General features: G+C 57.1%; 3 protein-coding genes across 3 annotated transcripts; 2 read left to right on the top strand and 1 right to left on the bottom strand.

Moving 5' to 3' along the window:
• Positions 1-4,973: 4,973 nt before the first annotated feature.
• On the top strand, positions 4,974-6,261 carry PLICBS_009004 (subtilisin-like serine protease; the record flags this gene model as incomplete). The annotated part of the gene is made up of 3 exons (XM_018327690.1): positions 4,974-5,246; positions 5,303-5,482; positions 5,539-6,261. 3 exons carry the CDS (start codon positions 4,974-4,976, stop codon positions 6,259-6,261), a joined length of 1,176 nt encoding a protein of 391 aa, XP_018173631.1.
• A 2,166-nt stretch (positions 6,262-8,427) lies between these two features.
• Positions 8,428-9,180, bottom strand: PLICBS_009003 (uncharacterized protein; the record flags this gene model as incomplete). Its single annotated transcript, XM_018327691.1, has 2 exons — positions 8,428-8,633; positions 8,691-9,180. 2 exons carry the CDS (start codon positions 9,178-9,180, stop codon positions 8,428-8,430), a joined length of 696 nt encoding a protein of 231 aa, XP_018173632.1.
• A 2,733-nt stretch (positions 9,181-11,913) lies between these two features.
• Positions 11,914-12,887, top strand: PLICBS_009002 (short-chain dehydrogenase/reductase aba4; the record flags this gene model as incomplete). Its single annotated transcript, XM_065601527.1, has 2 exons — positions 11,914-12,517; positions 12,577-12,887. 2 exons carry the CDS (start codon positions 11,914-11,916, stop codon positions 12,885-12,887), a joined length of 915 nt encoding a protein of 304 aa, XP_065457599.1.
• Between the last annotated feature and the right edge of the window lie 1,889 nt (positions 12,888-14,776).

The raw sequence follows: 14,776 nt of genomic DNA, 5'->3' as shown, positions 1-14,776 counted from the left end.
TTCGCGATGAGTGAAGACATAGTTGTCGCCCAGCCATTGCTCAATGAGGGAAACTTCTTGTCATCGATAATGATGGCCAATGCGGCTGCGACGTGCGCCTTCGCTGTCGAACCCCCCAACCACAGGGTATCCGGAGTGGCTGGTGTGTCTGGCAACGTCGCGTAGCCATACCCCTATATCGCACTGTGTAAGTGATTGAACGAGACACTGGAAATGTGAGGCATACTGCGGCGTATGTGTCCTCGCCGTCGACAACAGCAAGGGACATGCCTGGGACTTTCCATTTGTTCATGATCCGGTGAACATACTCGCTGAATGTATCTGTCAAGGGGCCATTGGTCGACGTTTGGCTGCTTGGCGCCGTCTCTGGTGCGGTGGTCGCCATGTCTGCTGATGGACGTGGTGCGTGGGGTCGGCGACACACATGCACTGAACCTCTTAGTTGAGAGCGAGGCTGCTCATGTTGCACTACCAGGCGTCGGCCCGTTGAGCCCTTATACATTTACCATGAATCGAGTGGCTAAATGGTATTTTTCATGCTAAAGTCTTTGCGATTTGCTCCGCCTTACTTTGTTGGAGCATTGGTCTGGTGTGGAAGCGGTCATGCATAGAGTCGCGAATCAGCTCGGCCAGTGACTCACCGCCGGTGGTCGTATTCCCGTATTTATCGCATCAAGCCTGGCGGTCGAAATGAGTATAATTCAATTCAACGAGTACCTTTAACAACTTGCGAAAGTTGACAACTCATTCTTTACCTTGTTTTTATACGCTGTTTCACACTGAACATGTCTCAGGCAGGCGCACATGTGCACGGCTTGAGATCTCCACCTCCAGCTGACGGGCAAAGGACCAGACACTGAGCACGAAGATAAAGGTCCATCTTGCCCGCTTTTCAAATGCTCTCGTCTCTTCTATGTTATGTAGCCAAGCCGAGCAAATAGACTGAAGAAACAAACTGAATCTCCTTTTTTGGTGCATTTTCCTGGTCAAAGTTCGTGCATATTTGGGGGGCCAGAGCCACCCTACACCCACAGCAACGACGTGAAAAATATTTCAGGCATTCGGTTTCTGAGTTCGTATTTATATTTACGGTAGGCTGTTTGACTTTGTATCTTTCAGTAGCTCCATTCAGGTATTCTAATTCCAAGCGTATTCCTCTTGGTTGCAGTATGCCTGCTGCCCTTGCATTCGATACTCATTGCGTGCTAGAGCTCCAGGGACTCAATCAACCTTTAGCAATTGATTGACAAATAATTACTTGGGAGCATTTTTTGGCAAGGCGTTTTATGAAGTACATCGATGTACTTAAGCAACCCTCTTTGGCGTCTTGTAGGATCTGTTAGGCGCCTTCATATTTTGCTTCATGGAAATACCCATCAGTCATGAAGGTGTTCGAACGCTTAGTTGATGAGCTCCGAGCAATCCACAGAACGCTTCGGGACTTGTTGTCGAGTGAGCACTACGTACTACAGCCACGGTGAACGCACGGCAGTGCATAATACAGTGGAGTAATATGTCCTGCTAACTGCCCCTTTCACAGGGTCCAGGGACGTCAAGATGTCAGCGATCGACGATTGCCACCGGACTCCACTGCCGTTTGTCGCGTCTCCAACCTGTTCATTTCCGTGCTTATGCCGATGCGTTCTAGACTGCCAGAGAAGCAAAGAAACATGCAGTTGACTGCCGATTTGTTAATGCCACCATGATCTGAGACGATGCTGAAACGTGCGATGAGCCGACTTCTTGTCAGCCCGTCGACAGGGAGCTCCGCCACGACCCAGTAAAGGCTCTCATCTGGTTGGGAGAAATGCACAACAGGCCATGGAAACTGTACACGGCAATGTGCACATCACCTTGAGAGAACGCGGCTGGCGGAGTCACGGTACTCCTGTGATCTCGCCTCCGTGAATTTCGCCCCCTTGGCCAGGCGCCCGACTCAAGAGCCATCGAGGTTCTCAACTGCCTCATGAGGATCAATGTTTGAGAATCTTTCACACGAACCCCGAATGACTCAAATGCAGTCCCAGCCACCGGTTCATGAAGGAAGAAAGCGCACGCGAGCGTCATCGCCAAGAGTCGAGCGGGAGTTGTACCCACAAGACGAAACTGGACAAGACGCGTATCTTGGGACAAAACAGAAGGTGTGGTTGGGTTAATATCAAAAGATCTTGTTCGCAACAATCCGTCTCAATATCGGGAATGGTGCGCTGGCTAGGGTGTGTCTGTGCGGCGAGGTGTTGCCTCCGTCGGGCGCAGCCGATGCACGAGTGTCGATGACGTCGATCCGAGAGGGACGTTCCCGCCCATTCCGGATGCTCCTGAGCTCAAACCGCGTGTTATAGCGCCTTATCTCTGGTGTTTAAGGCATGCGTGCTTTGATCAACAGCCGCCGAGAAGGGCAAGTGGTTGTGGCTGATGGCCGATAGAGGCGAACGCGCAGCTGTGCCTGTTACTCACCCGTCCATGATCGCCGGCTTGGCCGTCGAGCGTACATCTGCACGCTTCTTGCGTGACGTGCGGAGTGCATGGCCGCCACTGCTCGGGGCCGAGAGAGGCAAGGAGCTGCGGCCGAAGCGGTCTGGTGGAGGAGGGACGATGCAGCCCCTACAGGAGGAGGAGACGGCGCGTGTAAGCGATCAACGACCCGAAGTCCCAGATTAAGGAGCTCGGTCAAGTGCCTTCGTTGCGCGGTCGTTGAGGGTACAGTGCTAAAGCACTTTACACATTATACTAAATTTAACCATGTCAAACAACCTCAATTCGTACCCGCCCGGCCGGGCAAGGGTTCGCAAGCGAGGCCGAGGGGACTGGTGCGGCGAGAACATGTGGAAAAGGCAGCTGGGCCATCGCGCTTGCATGGAAGCGAAGAGGAGGCGCGGTCGATCAGCGCTTGGCTCCCGGGCTGGCTGCCTTACAGAGTGATGTGGCTGAGCGGGTCTGTAAACAAAGGTCCTTGCCGAGCGGCCATCCGTCACAGCAAGTCCCTAGCCTCACCAGTGCCGGTTGCTGAATTACGGGGTGCATCGTGGGCTGATGCGGGCTGCGCGATACGGCATGTCCGCGAGCAGGAGCCAGGACAGGCACGCCCGCCATGTACGTCAGGAGGCCGCTATCCAAAACGGTGACGTTGTCGCTGTCATCAGCTGGGCCGGGCATGAGGTGAGTCTCACAGCGGGAGTTTGCCGGCACCTGCTGGACAGAGCGAGCACAGACTTGTTTCTCGGCCGGCTTCCTCCTTTCGGGGTCGGTCGGGCCAGCCGGGCGCGGTGGACGGAAGGCCCGATTATTGGCAGCGCAGGCGCAGAGGCAAAAGCCGTGGGCCATGTCCGGGGAGTGAAGATGCGGCTGCTGTATGGATTCCTTCAGCGATCCGGCAATCAAACCACAGTCAGTGTGTGTGTGCCATCGTCGGTCCGTGACTGGAGGCAGTTCAACAGGGTTGTCTGATATGTCCAAGGCCTGTGATGTAGGCAAAGGGCGCTGTTCTCGTATGTACGGTGGCACCCCCTCGGGCAGGGATTCCCCTCCACCGAGTTACACTTCAGAGCCGCAGCGCGAGGACGGCGCCGGTGAACTTGAGACGGAGCCGAGCGCGCCATCCCGAACCAAGAGGGCAACACGGCCGAATCAGATGACGGAGGTGCCGCCCCCCACACGGCCTTCTCCACCCAACGTGATCCGCCGTAGCCAAGCTTGTGGGTTGTTGGAGAAGCCTCCGAGACGGCTTGGCGGCGTGGTTGGCAGAGGAGTTGGAGAAGGGGGGCGGCGTGCGACCGGGATCGTGCACAAGTCAGGCACCAGACGACACACACCTGTTCGCTCTCTGCGTTGCCGCCTGCTTCGTTGTTTGGTGTTCCTTCAGCTCCGTCTGACTGTGACTTGCTTCCTTCGGCAAATGATTTGCCCCCCAGTGTTCCTGCAATGCCGCTTCGCGTTGCAGCAATGGAGACTCGCCACGACCTCCCGGCATGCTGGCCTTGATTCTGTCGGCGATTGCTCCGCGGTTGCACCCCTGGCCCTGGACTGCACTGCGGAACACTCCTGGAAGGTTTCACCCCTTCCTGCACGCATGATGGCCCAGCGCCAAGTGAACGCCTGGGGGGCTCGGCACCGGGTGCTGTCGTCTGATGGCAGGCCCCGGATTTCCACTGTCGCTGTCGCTGTCACGGAAGAGCCGACAAGGACCCTCACCTGGTAAGGTACTGATAGTAAAGGCCCGTCCTCGGCAGTGCGCTTTGACAGCGGATTAGACTCAAATAGCCTTTCGGCCGCGGCGACTACCAACGAATCGTCACCTCCACCCGCGCGCGTGCGCCGTGCCAACACCAGCTCCGCGAGGCTTCCCTATTGCGCACGTCGGCCGAGGGGCGGCGGCAGCATCCACACTGCGTATCGCGCACAGCAATCAGCATTCAGAAGTTCCTGCACCTACGCTCGTTTAGGGAGGTAGAGGGTGCGGCTGCACCAGATGGCAGATCCCCCCAGGGTCGCGCCAGATTCGCCAGATCGACGCCCAATCGCCCCGTTTCAGGGAGGCGACGACGCCTCGCGATCGGCACTCACATGAGATGGAGCCCGGCGACCTACTGGATAGGGGCCACATGAGACGCTGATCGCTCACTCGCTCGCTGTGCTGGCGCTCGCCGGCGCACTTGACTGCCATGCACGCACCCTGGACAGCAGAGTTTCGACCAAATGGAGACTGCGAAGCTCATCCCGGAACTCGAATACTGGAGCAGGTGGACAATGGAGATCACGACATCGGGTCTGGCTGCGACGCTGGGCTCGGGACGGCGGCGATATCCTCTCGGGGGGATAAATAGATCTCGTCGCCCCGATGAGATAGCCTCCTTTCGATACTGCACCTCAGCCTCAACAGCCTCCTCAGCCTTGACTTGACCTGACTTGGCCCTCGCGCAATATCAGTCTCTTCACCAACATCAGTCTTTATTCCATCGCTATAAACCGCCAACATGCGCGCCTCCACGCTCCTTGCTATCCTCCCCCTCGCCTGCGCCGCTCCCTCCAAGCGCGCCTCGCCCGCTCCCGTCCTCGTCCCGCGCAACGCCCAGGTCATCGAGGGCAAGTACATCGTCAAGTTCAAGGGCGACGCCAAGACCGATGCCGTCTCCGCCGCTGTCTCGAGCATCACTGCCGATGCCGACTACACCTACTCCCACTCCTTCCACGGCTTTGCCGCCAGCCTGAGCAAGGCCGAGGTTGAGAAGCTGCAGAACAACCCCCAGGTTTGTCCACCTCAGCCATCGAATGCCCGTGGCCGCAAATGCTGATACCCTACCAGGTTGAGTTCCTCGAGCAGGACGCTGTCGTCACCATCTCTGCTACTCAGGAGAACGCCGACTGGGGTCTGGCCCGTCTCTCCAGCCAGAAGCCTGGCGGCACCACCTACACCTACGACGACTCGGCTGGCGAGGGCACCTGCGCCTACATCATCGACACTGGCGTCGATGTCGAGCACCCTGTACGTTTCTCTTGCACTTGGCGTGGCTAGATCGACTGAGACTAACACCTCCGTAGGAGTTCGAGGGCCGTGCCAAGTTCCTGGCCAACTACGTCGACAAGGACAACACCGACGGCAACGGCCACGGCACCCACGTCTCCGGCACCATCGGCTCCAAGACCTATGGTGTCGCCAAGAAGACCCAGATCTTCGGTGTCAAGGTCCTCGACGCCAACGGCTCGGGCCAGAACTCCGGTGTCATTGCCGGTATGGAGTTCGTCGCCAAGGACGGCCCCGGCCAGTCGTGCCCCAAGGGTGTTGTCGTCAACATGTCTCTGGGTGGTGGCAAGTCCGATGCCGTGAACGCCGCCGCCGCCAAGATCGTCGAGGCCGGCCTCTTCCTCGCCGTCGCCGCCGGCAATGACGGCGCCGACGCCTCCGGCTACTCCCCCGCCTCCGAGGCGTCCGCCTGCACTGTTGGCGCCACTGCCATCGACGACTCCCTGGCCACCTACTCCAACTTCGGCAGCATCGTCGACGTCCTCGCGCCCGGCACGGACATCACCTCCACCTGGCCCGGCGGCAAGACCAACAAGATCAGCGGCACCTCGATGGCGTCGCCCCACGTCGCCGGCATCGGCGCCTACTTCCTCGGCCTCGGCCAGAAGGCCAGCGGCCTGTGCGAGTACATCGCCCAGAACGCTCTCAAGGACACCATCTCTGGCGTCCCCAGCGACACCAAGAACCTGCTCATCAACAACGCCCAGGGTGGCAACGGCACCTCCTTCCGCCGCTTCTAAGTTGGCTGCTTTCGTGTACATGGATGCACATATCGAGGGACACCGACCTGTACATAGCTTTCTACATCACTAACGTCTCATTGCCTGGCGATTACCAGTGTCCATACTTATGACAGCTGCGCTGGATCAGTAGCAAGTACTTTCCAATTCAAGCATATACCACCTGAAGTTGAAGTCCATGAATACATGTATCGTGACGTAGTCGAGTGTGACTTGTCGTGAACGCATGGCGAACGATAAGTCTCCAATCCCTCTCTGAAGATTCTTAGCGGGCGCGAGCGTAGTGTGGACCTCGCGATACTGACCGTGGCATGGCTGTCAGTCGATCCGATCGGCTTCTTGCTGATTCCGTTATGGGCAAGTCCAGGTTACGAGACCAGATGCTTCGATCGTTACACTGAAGCTGAAACCGCGGCAGATGGTCCTGTAGCGAGCTCTTGAATGGCCTGAGAAAGCGCTATTGTTGGCTTCGCGATGTGACATGTATCCTCCCTTGTCTGGCTGATGCCGGGCAAAGCTCGTTTCCCCGGTGGGGGAGAGGCCCTCGCCTGAACACTGGAGACCTCTGTACAACCTACAGTCGCCCAAATTGGGACCTATGCATCAGGTCTTGTTTCGGGCTGAGGAAAAGCAAAAAAAACATATCGCGAAGAGTTCAGAATGTTGGGTTCAAAAGGATGGGCTCATTGTTGGAGGTTAGTCTTGGGGCCAGGACTATCTCCGCGCCAATTATACACGCATCTAGCTGCTTCTGAAGTTCCCCACGAAAACACCAAGCGATGGCAAAAACAGGAGTTCGCTTTCAATTCTACTGCGACATAGGCGAGGTTCAGTTCACCTCCGTCCATGAGGTCCCTCAGCAGCTTGTGACCTCCGCTGGAATGGCAGCACAGAGTGCTGCATGCGTCGACCTGTTCACGCAAGTTGTGTCGCTTGTGCTCAAGGACCGAGAGCAGGCTTGTCGCAACGCATCGAGCGCCTTCTGCGACAATTGTGGCATGCCTGCGGCGAAAATTCTACAGAGCCCCATGTCCTGGCTGCAAAGGGTGGACGATCCGTTCGTTGGGGTCTGGGTCAGCGCCTTCTGTGGGAATGGCGACTGCGAGCTAGAGCTGCGACTGGAGATTGGTGAGATTATGAGCCAGGTCTCATCCGAAATGCAAGAGGGCACGGCGAACCCCGGCAGCGACGTTCTCATTTGCAGAGTCTGTGGAGAGGCGGTGGGAGTGAAGCGATGCGGGCGATGCCTTGCTGTGGGTTACTGCAGCAGGGAGCACCAAAAGAGGGACTGGAAGGCCCATAAAACGGATTGTAGGCGGCACCGGGAGCAAATGTAGGCGGCTATGTTCTTCGTAAGAGGAGGAATGCTGATTCTGTCGCGTACGATGAAGTGAGCAAATTGATCAACGTTGTGGAATACCTGAGAACAACCCCAGGCGATAGAAGATCATGTTTGCCGTTCCCGCTGTTAGCGCGCGCGGCTATCGCAGACACAAATGTTGCGCATGGACGCGACGCGATGACACGCTGTGCGTGTGCCTACATGTCCACTAACCCTCGGACTGCGACCATCGTCGAGCACGGCCACTATTCGCGGTTTGTGCGCAAGTCTTGCGCCACGACTGAGCAAACTTGGGATGAATAAGAACACTCAGATAGCACGATCCGTTTTCACATTCATCGAGCAGGACCCAGGATATTTTTATTATCGCCGGCATTGCGGTTTGACAGCTCCGCGAATTGCCTGCACCTCCAGCACCTTTCATGATCCATCAATTGATCCGGCAGCCTGCTAGCCATTGATGAGACTTGGTGTGCCCTGCCGGCCGCTGCACTCGCTCTCGATCTTGGCGCCGGGTGATATGCTCACAGTGAGTGTGTCTACAGCTGTCTAAGACAGTGTCACGACTCAGTTGGCCACGCGAGCTCAACGTGGATTCGATCATGCGGCACATTGGCCACAGCGGCTGCTACTCGCGCCGAGGCAGATGACTTAATTGCGTCGTGTTTACGTGATGAGATGATGAGATTCTCTAGAATGGATACATGCATGAACGCCGGCAGTGTTGAACGCCGCCCCGGCTTGTGATGCGCCAGGCCCCAAGCAAGTTTCCCGGTGACCTCCAATTGGAGACCGCATTCGGTCCGCACAAGCTAATCGTGTCCTCAATTTGGCAGATAGACGCTCATTTCGAGGCCCTTGTGATAGGGCAGAGTGAGATTGATGAACTTGCTCTCGGGACCGCGCAGGTAGTTGAGAAGCTCCTCGTAGCCCTTTGCCGAGCCGATGGTATTGTCCGTGATGACGACCGCGCCAGGTCGCATCTTGGGCTGCACGACCTTGAGAGTCGGCAGGGCCATGGGAGTCCAGACTGTGCTTTGGTCAGCTTCATGCTTCATTCATATCCATCAGTGACAGAGGAACTCACTGTCCAGCAGTAGCAGGTCTACATCTTCAAGATCTTGCTTCAGAGTCTCGCGCAAGTCGCCTTCTCGCAGGTCAATCACGTCCGTGATCTCCTCGCCGCACTCCTTCCAATACTCCCTAGCTTTGGCTGCCTTGGTCGGCTCATGCTCCGTCGCCACCACGCGAGCCTTCTTGCCACTGGCCTTGGCGTTCGCCGCCGCGGCGAGCGCCAGGTAGATGGTGCTCACGCCATACGACGTCCCCGCCTCGACGATGTTGCGCGCGCCTGTCGCACGGCACAGGGTGTACACGTACTGCGCCTTGTTCTCTTCCAGCGCAATGAACTTGTCGCGCATCTCGTCGGCGGCTGTGGGCTTGGTGTAGTCGCTGGGCGAGATCTTGGCCTCTTGCGCGAGAGACTGGGCGTGAAGTCGGGAGAGGACGTCCCGAATGTGTGATGGCACGCCGGCCATGGCGTTCTCGGGCGGGGTTTGGCCTTGCTGGACAGACATGATGAATTGCCGGGGTGAGGCTCTCAATGGAGCCTGACGCTATGATAAGTCGAGTGTTTCGCACAGCAATTGAGTCGAGCGAAAGAGGTACACTTCGTGATCTGTCAATCGTAATAATGTATTGATGCGATCGCGGGGAAGCTCGGTTTTAAACCACGGGTGACCGGCAAACCATCCGTTGATTCGCTAGCCCACGTTGACTCAGATCGTCTTTCCACAACCCAAGACATACTGCGCCCTCCAGCGTGGAGACAATGCAACACGAGCCGACATTCACGATCTTACAAGCAATTGTACATACCACCTCGTGAACACACTGTTCGTCCATCTGTACACGCCGCACTTATACCACAGGAACACACGAGTCCGGAGCGTCCGAAGCCTGTCATGAGCTCCACATCGGAGCGGCCTCGGAGGGCGAGATGCCTGTTGCACCGGCGGCTTACGTTGCCGAGGCCTGAATGACGGCCTCGGGCGAGCGGCCGACAGCACCGAAGCAGCGCGTGATGTCATCGAAAGAAAAAGGCGACACCACTCAACGATATCGTTTCGTGCGCTAGCTCTGGGCTGCAGCTAGCAAACTGCTTCGTTGCGGTGGGCGGCCCGCGATCCAGACTCCCCGGGCATGACATTGGCTTTACAGGCTGCCTGACGTCCGGTCTTTTGCGCAACGCGCCCTCCCGTGCAACAAGATGTAGCCTGACAGCCGCGACAACACGATGCTTTATGGCTTCGATACTTGGCCCTTCCTCGAGGTTATCGACCCCAAGACCATGTGGTAGATGCACGGAGACACCGAGGCACATTCAGATACCGCGCTTGTAGCTGCGGTGTTAGCTGTCTGACACACCTTCATGCCACTAACATCAAACTTCAGCCTCAAAACTGCACGCTCCCGCAGCACTCGCGACTGAACCACCGGTGGACCATCATGCTACCCCGGCCATCTCGCAGCGGTCTCCTAAGTGCATGTCGCGTAATCGTCCAGCTGCTCGTGCCAGCACCATTTGTTGTTCCCGCGGCACTGCGCGCAGTAAGTTATCAGCGGCAAAGCTCCCTTTCGCGGGTTTCATCACCTACAATAAGGCGTTCAGGAACTTACCGGGTAGTCTTTGCTGCAAGCCCGATATCCGGCCCAGGCAATCCCTTTGGAGACCACTCCATCAGCATCGACCCATGGATGACAGGTATTCTTCTCTTTGTCGCATTTCTATAACGAAATCCTCAGCAGCTTTCTTATGCCACAAATGGGGTAGGTACACGCAGCGCGGCAGTCATCACCTACACCAACCATATATGACAGCCACTCCCACGCAAACGGTTCCAGATTTTTCCAAGTGCGATTCTGTTGCTTCCTGGAGTGTGTCGGCATTGTTGGCGAACGCGCGCAGTGGTTCAAGTCTGCAAGGTTAGGGACTGTGGTTAATTGAGCTGAGGTGAGGGCAATTGAGCGCGAAAGATCAGTTGATGTCCCTGATCTGGGTGAATGGCCGCCACGAGGGGTTTATAAGTCTGACAATGCTCACTATTACGTTTCGTCACTGCGTGACTGCGCTGCTGAACCGAGCCATGTCGTTCATTGGGACAATATTTTATCCAACTGACCGCCTCCAAGTGGCCCGGGCGCGCCACGACTTCAATTGTAGTCACGCCCTCGCTGGGCTGTGCCCGCGCCGATGATCCAACAGTCCTATGAGCACGGAGCGTTGCTCCACGAAATGAGATTATTGACTGAACATGGCATTATTGCCTATGATTTGACAAAGAACATGCCGGCTTGGCGGTGTCTGGTTCCCGTCGAGACTTGACCAGATCGCAGCCTCAGTATATGTCTGTTGAAACTGGCCAGTAGATATGCATTGAGCCATCCCTGGTATCCTATTACGCAACCTGTGAAACAAACCTCAAAGTCAGGAATCCCATGGGACCTTGGCTCGAGGCCCGGACTGTGAACATGAACGGCACCAGACGAAATTCCGTGCAGCTATGGTAGGTGCGCTGTATGCCCGAAGACTGCACGTGGTCAAAAAAGGGAATCTAGAACCCGACCGCACGAGCGAAAGACGTCGAATTCGAAGAGAGAAATGCGGGAACGTTGAGCGAGCAGGATGCTGTGTGTTTATATTCTCATCTTGCCGCGACGTTATCTCGCGCCATGCTTGTACTTCCATTTCGTGACTCGTGAGGACTACGGAGCGCCGCGTAATGACTTGGTCAAACGATTGATGCGGAGCGTCAAGAACTTTGAGGCCGATTGCGTCGGTCGGCTCCCGAGCCCCCGATTCAATAATCTTATAGATATTTCCCAGTACCGCCTCGGTGTTTTATCTTTGCCCGTTGCCAATGCCACCGCAAGTCTGGTTGCCGTCGGGTATTTAAACCCGTCGGGAGGATCTTCAGCGGCAGCCCCACAGATTGCGCCTCGCCAGCTGCTAATCGCCCATCCGCGTCTGCCGCCCCCGAGACACCACACGCCCACTGCCGGGGTTGGAGAGATTCGGGTCTATCAACGGCTGTTCGGTCAGTGTTTGTTCCAGAATGTCTCGGGATAAATAATACCACGCGGCTCGTTCATCATTCGGCCGAGAGTAGCCTTTGTTCCAGCCTCCCCGCCCGCGGTCCCCTTCCGTCAAATACACATCGCATCTGCGCCGAGTCCGCTCCACAGATGCCCATCACGGCGCGTATTTAAAGTTGGAGCTCTGCACAAAAGCTCGCCCGTCGCTCTCAGCCATGGGGCCATCCTCCTCTCGCCGACGCCCTGCCTCGACATCTCCAGGGCCACTGCCGACGGCGCAACGACCGCGACTGGAGGAGCCAACGCAGACACCTGCCGTTAGTAACAAGGACGACATGACGCAAATAAATGGCACGAATGGGGCGGCCCAGAGCTTGCAGCTCCAAGGCAAAGTCTACGCCATCACGGGCGGCGCCAGTGGCATCGGCTTCGCGACGGCAAAGATCCTCGCGAGGCGCGGAGCAACGGTCTGCTTGGCCGACATTGACCCGGAGGCGATGAAAGAAGCAGGCTCATATTTCAGCTCGCATGGAGTTCCTCACATGATCACAAAGGTCGACGTGTCGAAGCGCGCACAGGTTGACGCGTGGGTTGAGTCGATTGTCGCGGCCCATGGCAGGCTGGACGGTGCCGCCAATGCCGCTGGCGTGATTGGCAAAGGCCACGGCATCACACCAGTCGCCGAGCTGGAGGACAGCGAGTGGGACAAGATCATTGGCGTCAACTTGACTGGCACAATGTACTGCCTACGGGCAGAGCTGCGGCATGTTGTGGCTGGTGGCTCTATTGTCAACGTCTCATCAATTCACGGCCTGAAAGGTCAGTCATCTGGCCCATCCCACAGAGCGCCTCCTCTCAGACAACTAACAAGATGGCAGGGTTCGCGAAACATGCCGCGTACGACGCCAGCAAGCACGGCATGATCGGCCTCACAAAGGCAGCCGCGCTGGAAAACGGCGCACGCGAGATCCGGGTCAACAGCGTCGCGCCCGGCGCCATTTACACGCCTCTCATGCAAAAGAACTGGGATTTCGTCGGGCGACCATCAGACGCGCCATTCGATGAGCCGACTGCCTTCCAGCGACAGGGCACGGCAGAGGAGACGGGCAATGTGATTGCCTTCTTGTTAGGGCCAGAGAGCACGTTTGTGAGCGGGAGCGTTTACCAAGTAGACGGCGCGTGGATGTGACCAGGAACCTTGCGTCGAGATGTCAGGGCGTGTCGTGCATGTAAGCGACGTTTTTACCATCGGGTGGACTGGGTGTGCAGAGGCGCACGAGTGCATCATTGTAGGCGCGTTCTCGCGGCGAGAGCTTAGGGTTCATGGGCGATTCAATACAGCCCATATCAATGCTACTGGTCATCCATACGGAGTACATAAAGGGAGACCGTTTGGGTCTTGGAGTTGTCTATCTCTGAGTTGTAGCGCTGAATCCACGTGGGTTTTGCTACCCCTCGGCTTCAACCACGCCCTGTAAGACAGGACCCTGGGGAAGCGTTTTGGGACTCATGCCTCAATGACGTACACCAGCTACCTTCGTGAGGTGGCCATGTCGGGCAAATAGACCTCCGCTGAAGCAGGTTTTCTGTATGAAGATAAAAAGGCCGTCAATGACGACAAAGTTTAGCCGTCTGTATACAGAATCCACAGCAGAGTACTCGCACAAGCGCAGTTGCCTGGCAAAGGCGCGAGAAGCCAAGCTCGGCACCATACACGGGCTTTTACCCGACGGGTAAATGTTCAGCGTCAAGGCAGCCCGGCGCCGGCTCGCCTCAGCTGTTGATCCTCCTGTGGGGATTGCAACGCTTGTCTTGGTTACCAATAGGGCGAGTCCTTGCAGCCACCATCTCCCCCGCCTTCTGAGATCCCCTAGCCGAGTTCCTCTGGGGGCAAATGGTAACGACTCGTGGGTTCCCCAGAGCCCCTTCCCCCGCATCCGCGGCGTGGCTCCGGCCACTGAGGTCACTGGCGACCAGCCCATGCTGCAAGCACGAACGGGTACAACAAGCGACGGCGAAACCATGCCGGATGCACTTAGATTGCCACGAATCCGATTTGTAGACCCGTCGAATGCGGATCGGCAACTGACCAGCTCGACTAACCTCGACCGGAGTCGTCGTTGCAAGACGTGGAGCCGGTAGCTGGAGTACAGTAGATGCAATGTTGCGTCGCAGCTGCCCATGCTCCGTTCTTCGCTCCATTTGCCCCCGCACTCTGGTCGGTGATCCGACGGCTCTCTTTCATATACAATCATCGGTTCCGTCGATTGCCCAGATTCGAATCCACTCCGCAACTCCAGGTCCAGCGTCGGCGATACTGAGCATCCCACTCAGCCCTGCGCTCCCGCCCGTGTCTCATCACCCACGGCTCATGGCCCGGATATTTTGAGACTGCCCCAGTGCCCCATATCTGGCCCCCCGAAGCTACCGGTCCTGCCGCTGCACAATGTCTAACGACAGCGACCGACGTCGATCGCAGGCCCCAGCGGGCCAGTCTCCGGACGCGGGGGCCAATTCGCAAGGCGAGCACGCAAGACCGAGGAAGAGGACCAGACGCGCATGCGATAAGTGCAGCGCGTCACGGACCCGGTGTAATGGAGAATGGTACGAGATGTCCCGCCCGCTTCCAACGCTTTCTTGACTGACCCGATGGCCACCCCATTAGTCCTTGTCGTCGCTGCGAAGGTATGTTGCGTAGCTTGGATATCTGTCCCCGCCTGCAGCAGTATCATCTTCTGCACGATCAAACTTCACGTCGTGTAGCTCTATGCGACGGTTCCTTCCACTTCCTGGGAATGGGATTGACACCCTGACACAGCAAGATACTGTCCGCTAACCCGTGGCTGTTCAGAGTACGGCTACAGTTGTCGCTACAACCGTGAAGTCAAGAAGAGGGGGAGACTGCCGGGGTCCGCGTCAGTTCATCCATCTCGTTTGTGGCCATTCGGTTTCTCCGGCTGACCCTGCATCCCAGTATTCGCGACAATGCTCAGAAAGCCCGGCTCTCGCCGCCTGCGGAATCACCGATCTATCTAAAGGACACACCCAGTGAGCGTCAAGAATCGCAAAGCGATACCT

The sequence above is a fragment of the Purpureocillium lilacinum genome, assembly GCF_023168085.1.
Source record: "Purpureocillium lilacinum CBS 284.36 DNA, scaffold_7, whole genome shotgun sequence".
In the NCBI taxonomy this organism is placed as follows: domain Eukaryota; kingdom Fungi; phylum Ascomycota; class Sordariomycetes; order Hypocreales; family Ophiocordycipitaceae; genus Purpureocillium; species Purpureocillium lilacinum.
The sequence above is the reverse complement of the archived record's forward strand: the minus strand, read 5'-3'. Positions and strand labels throughout refer to the sequence as shown.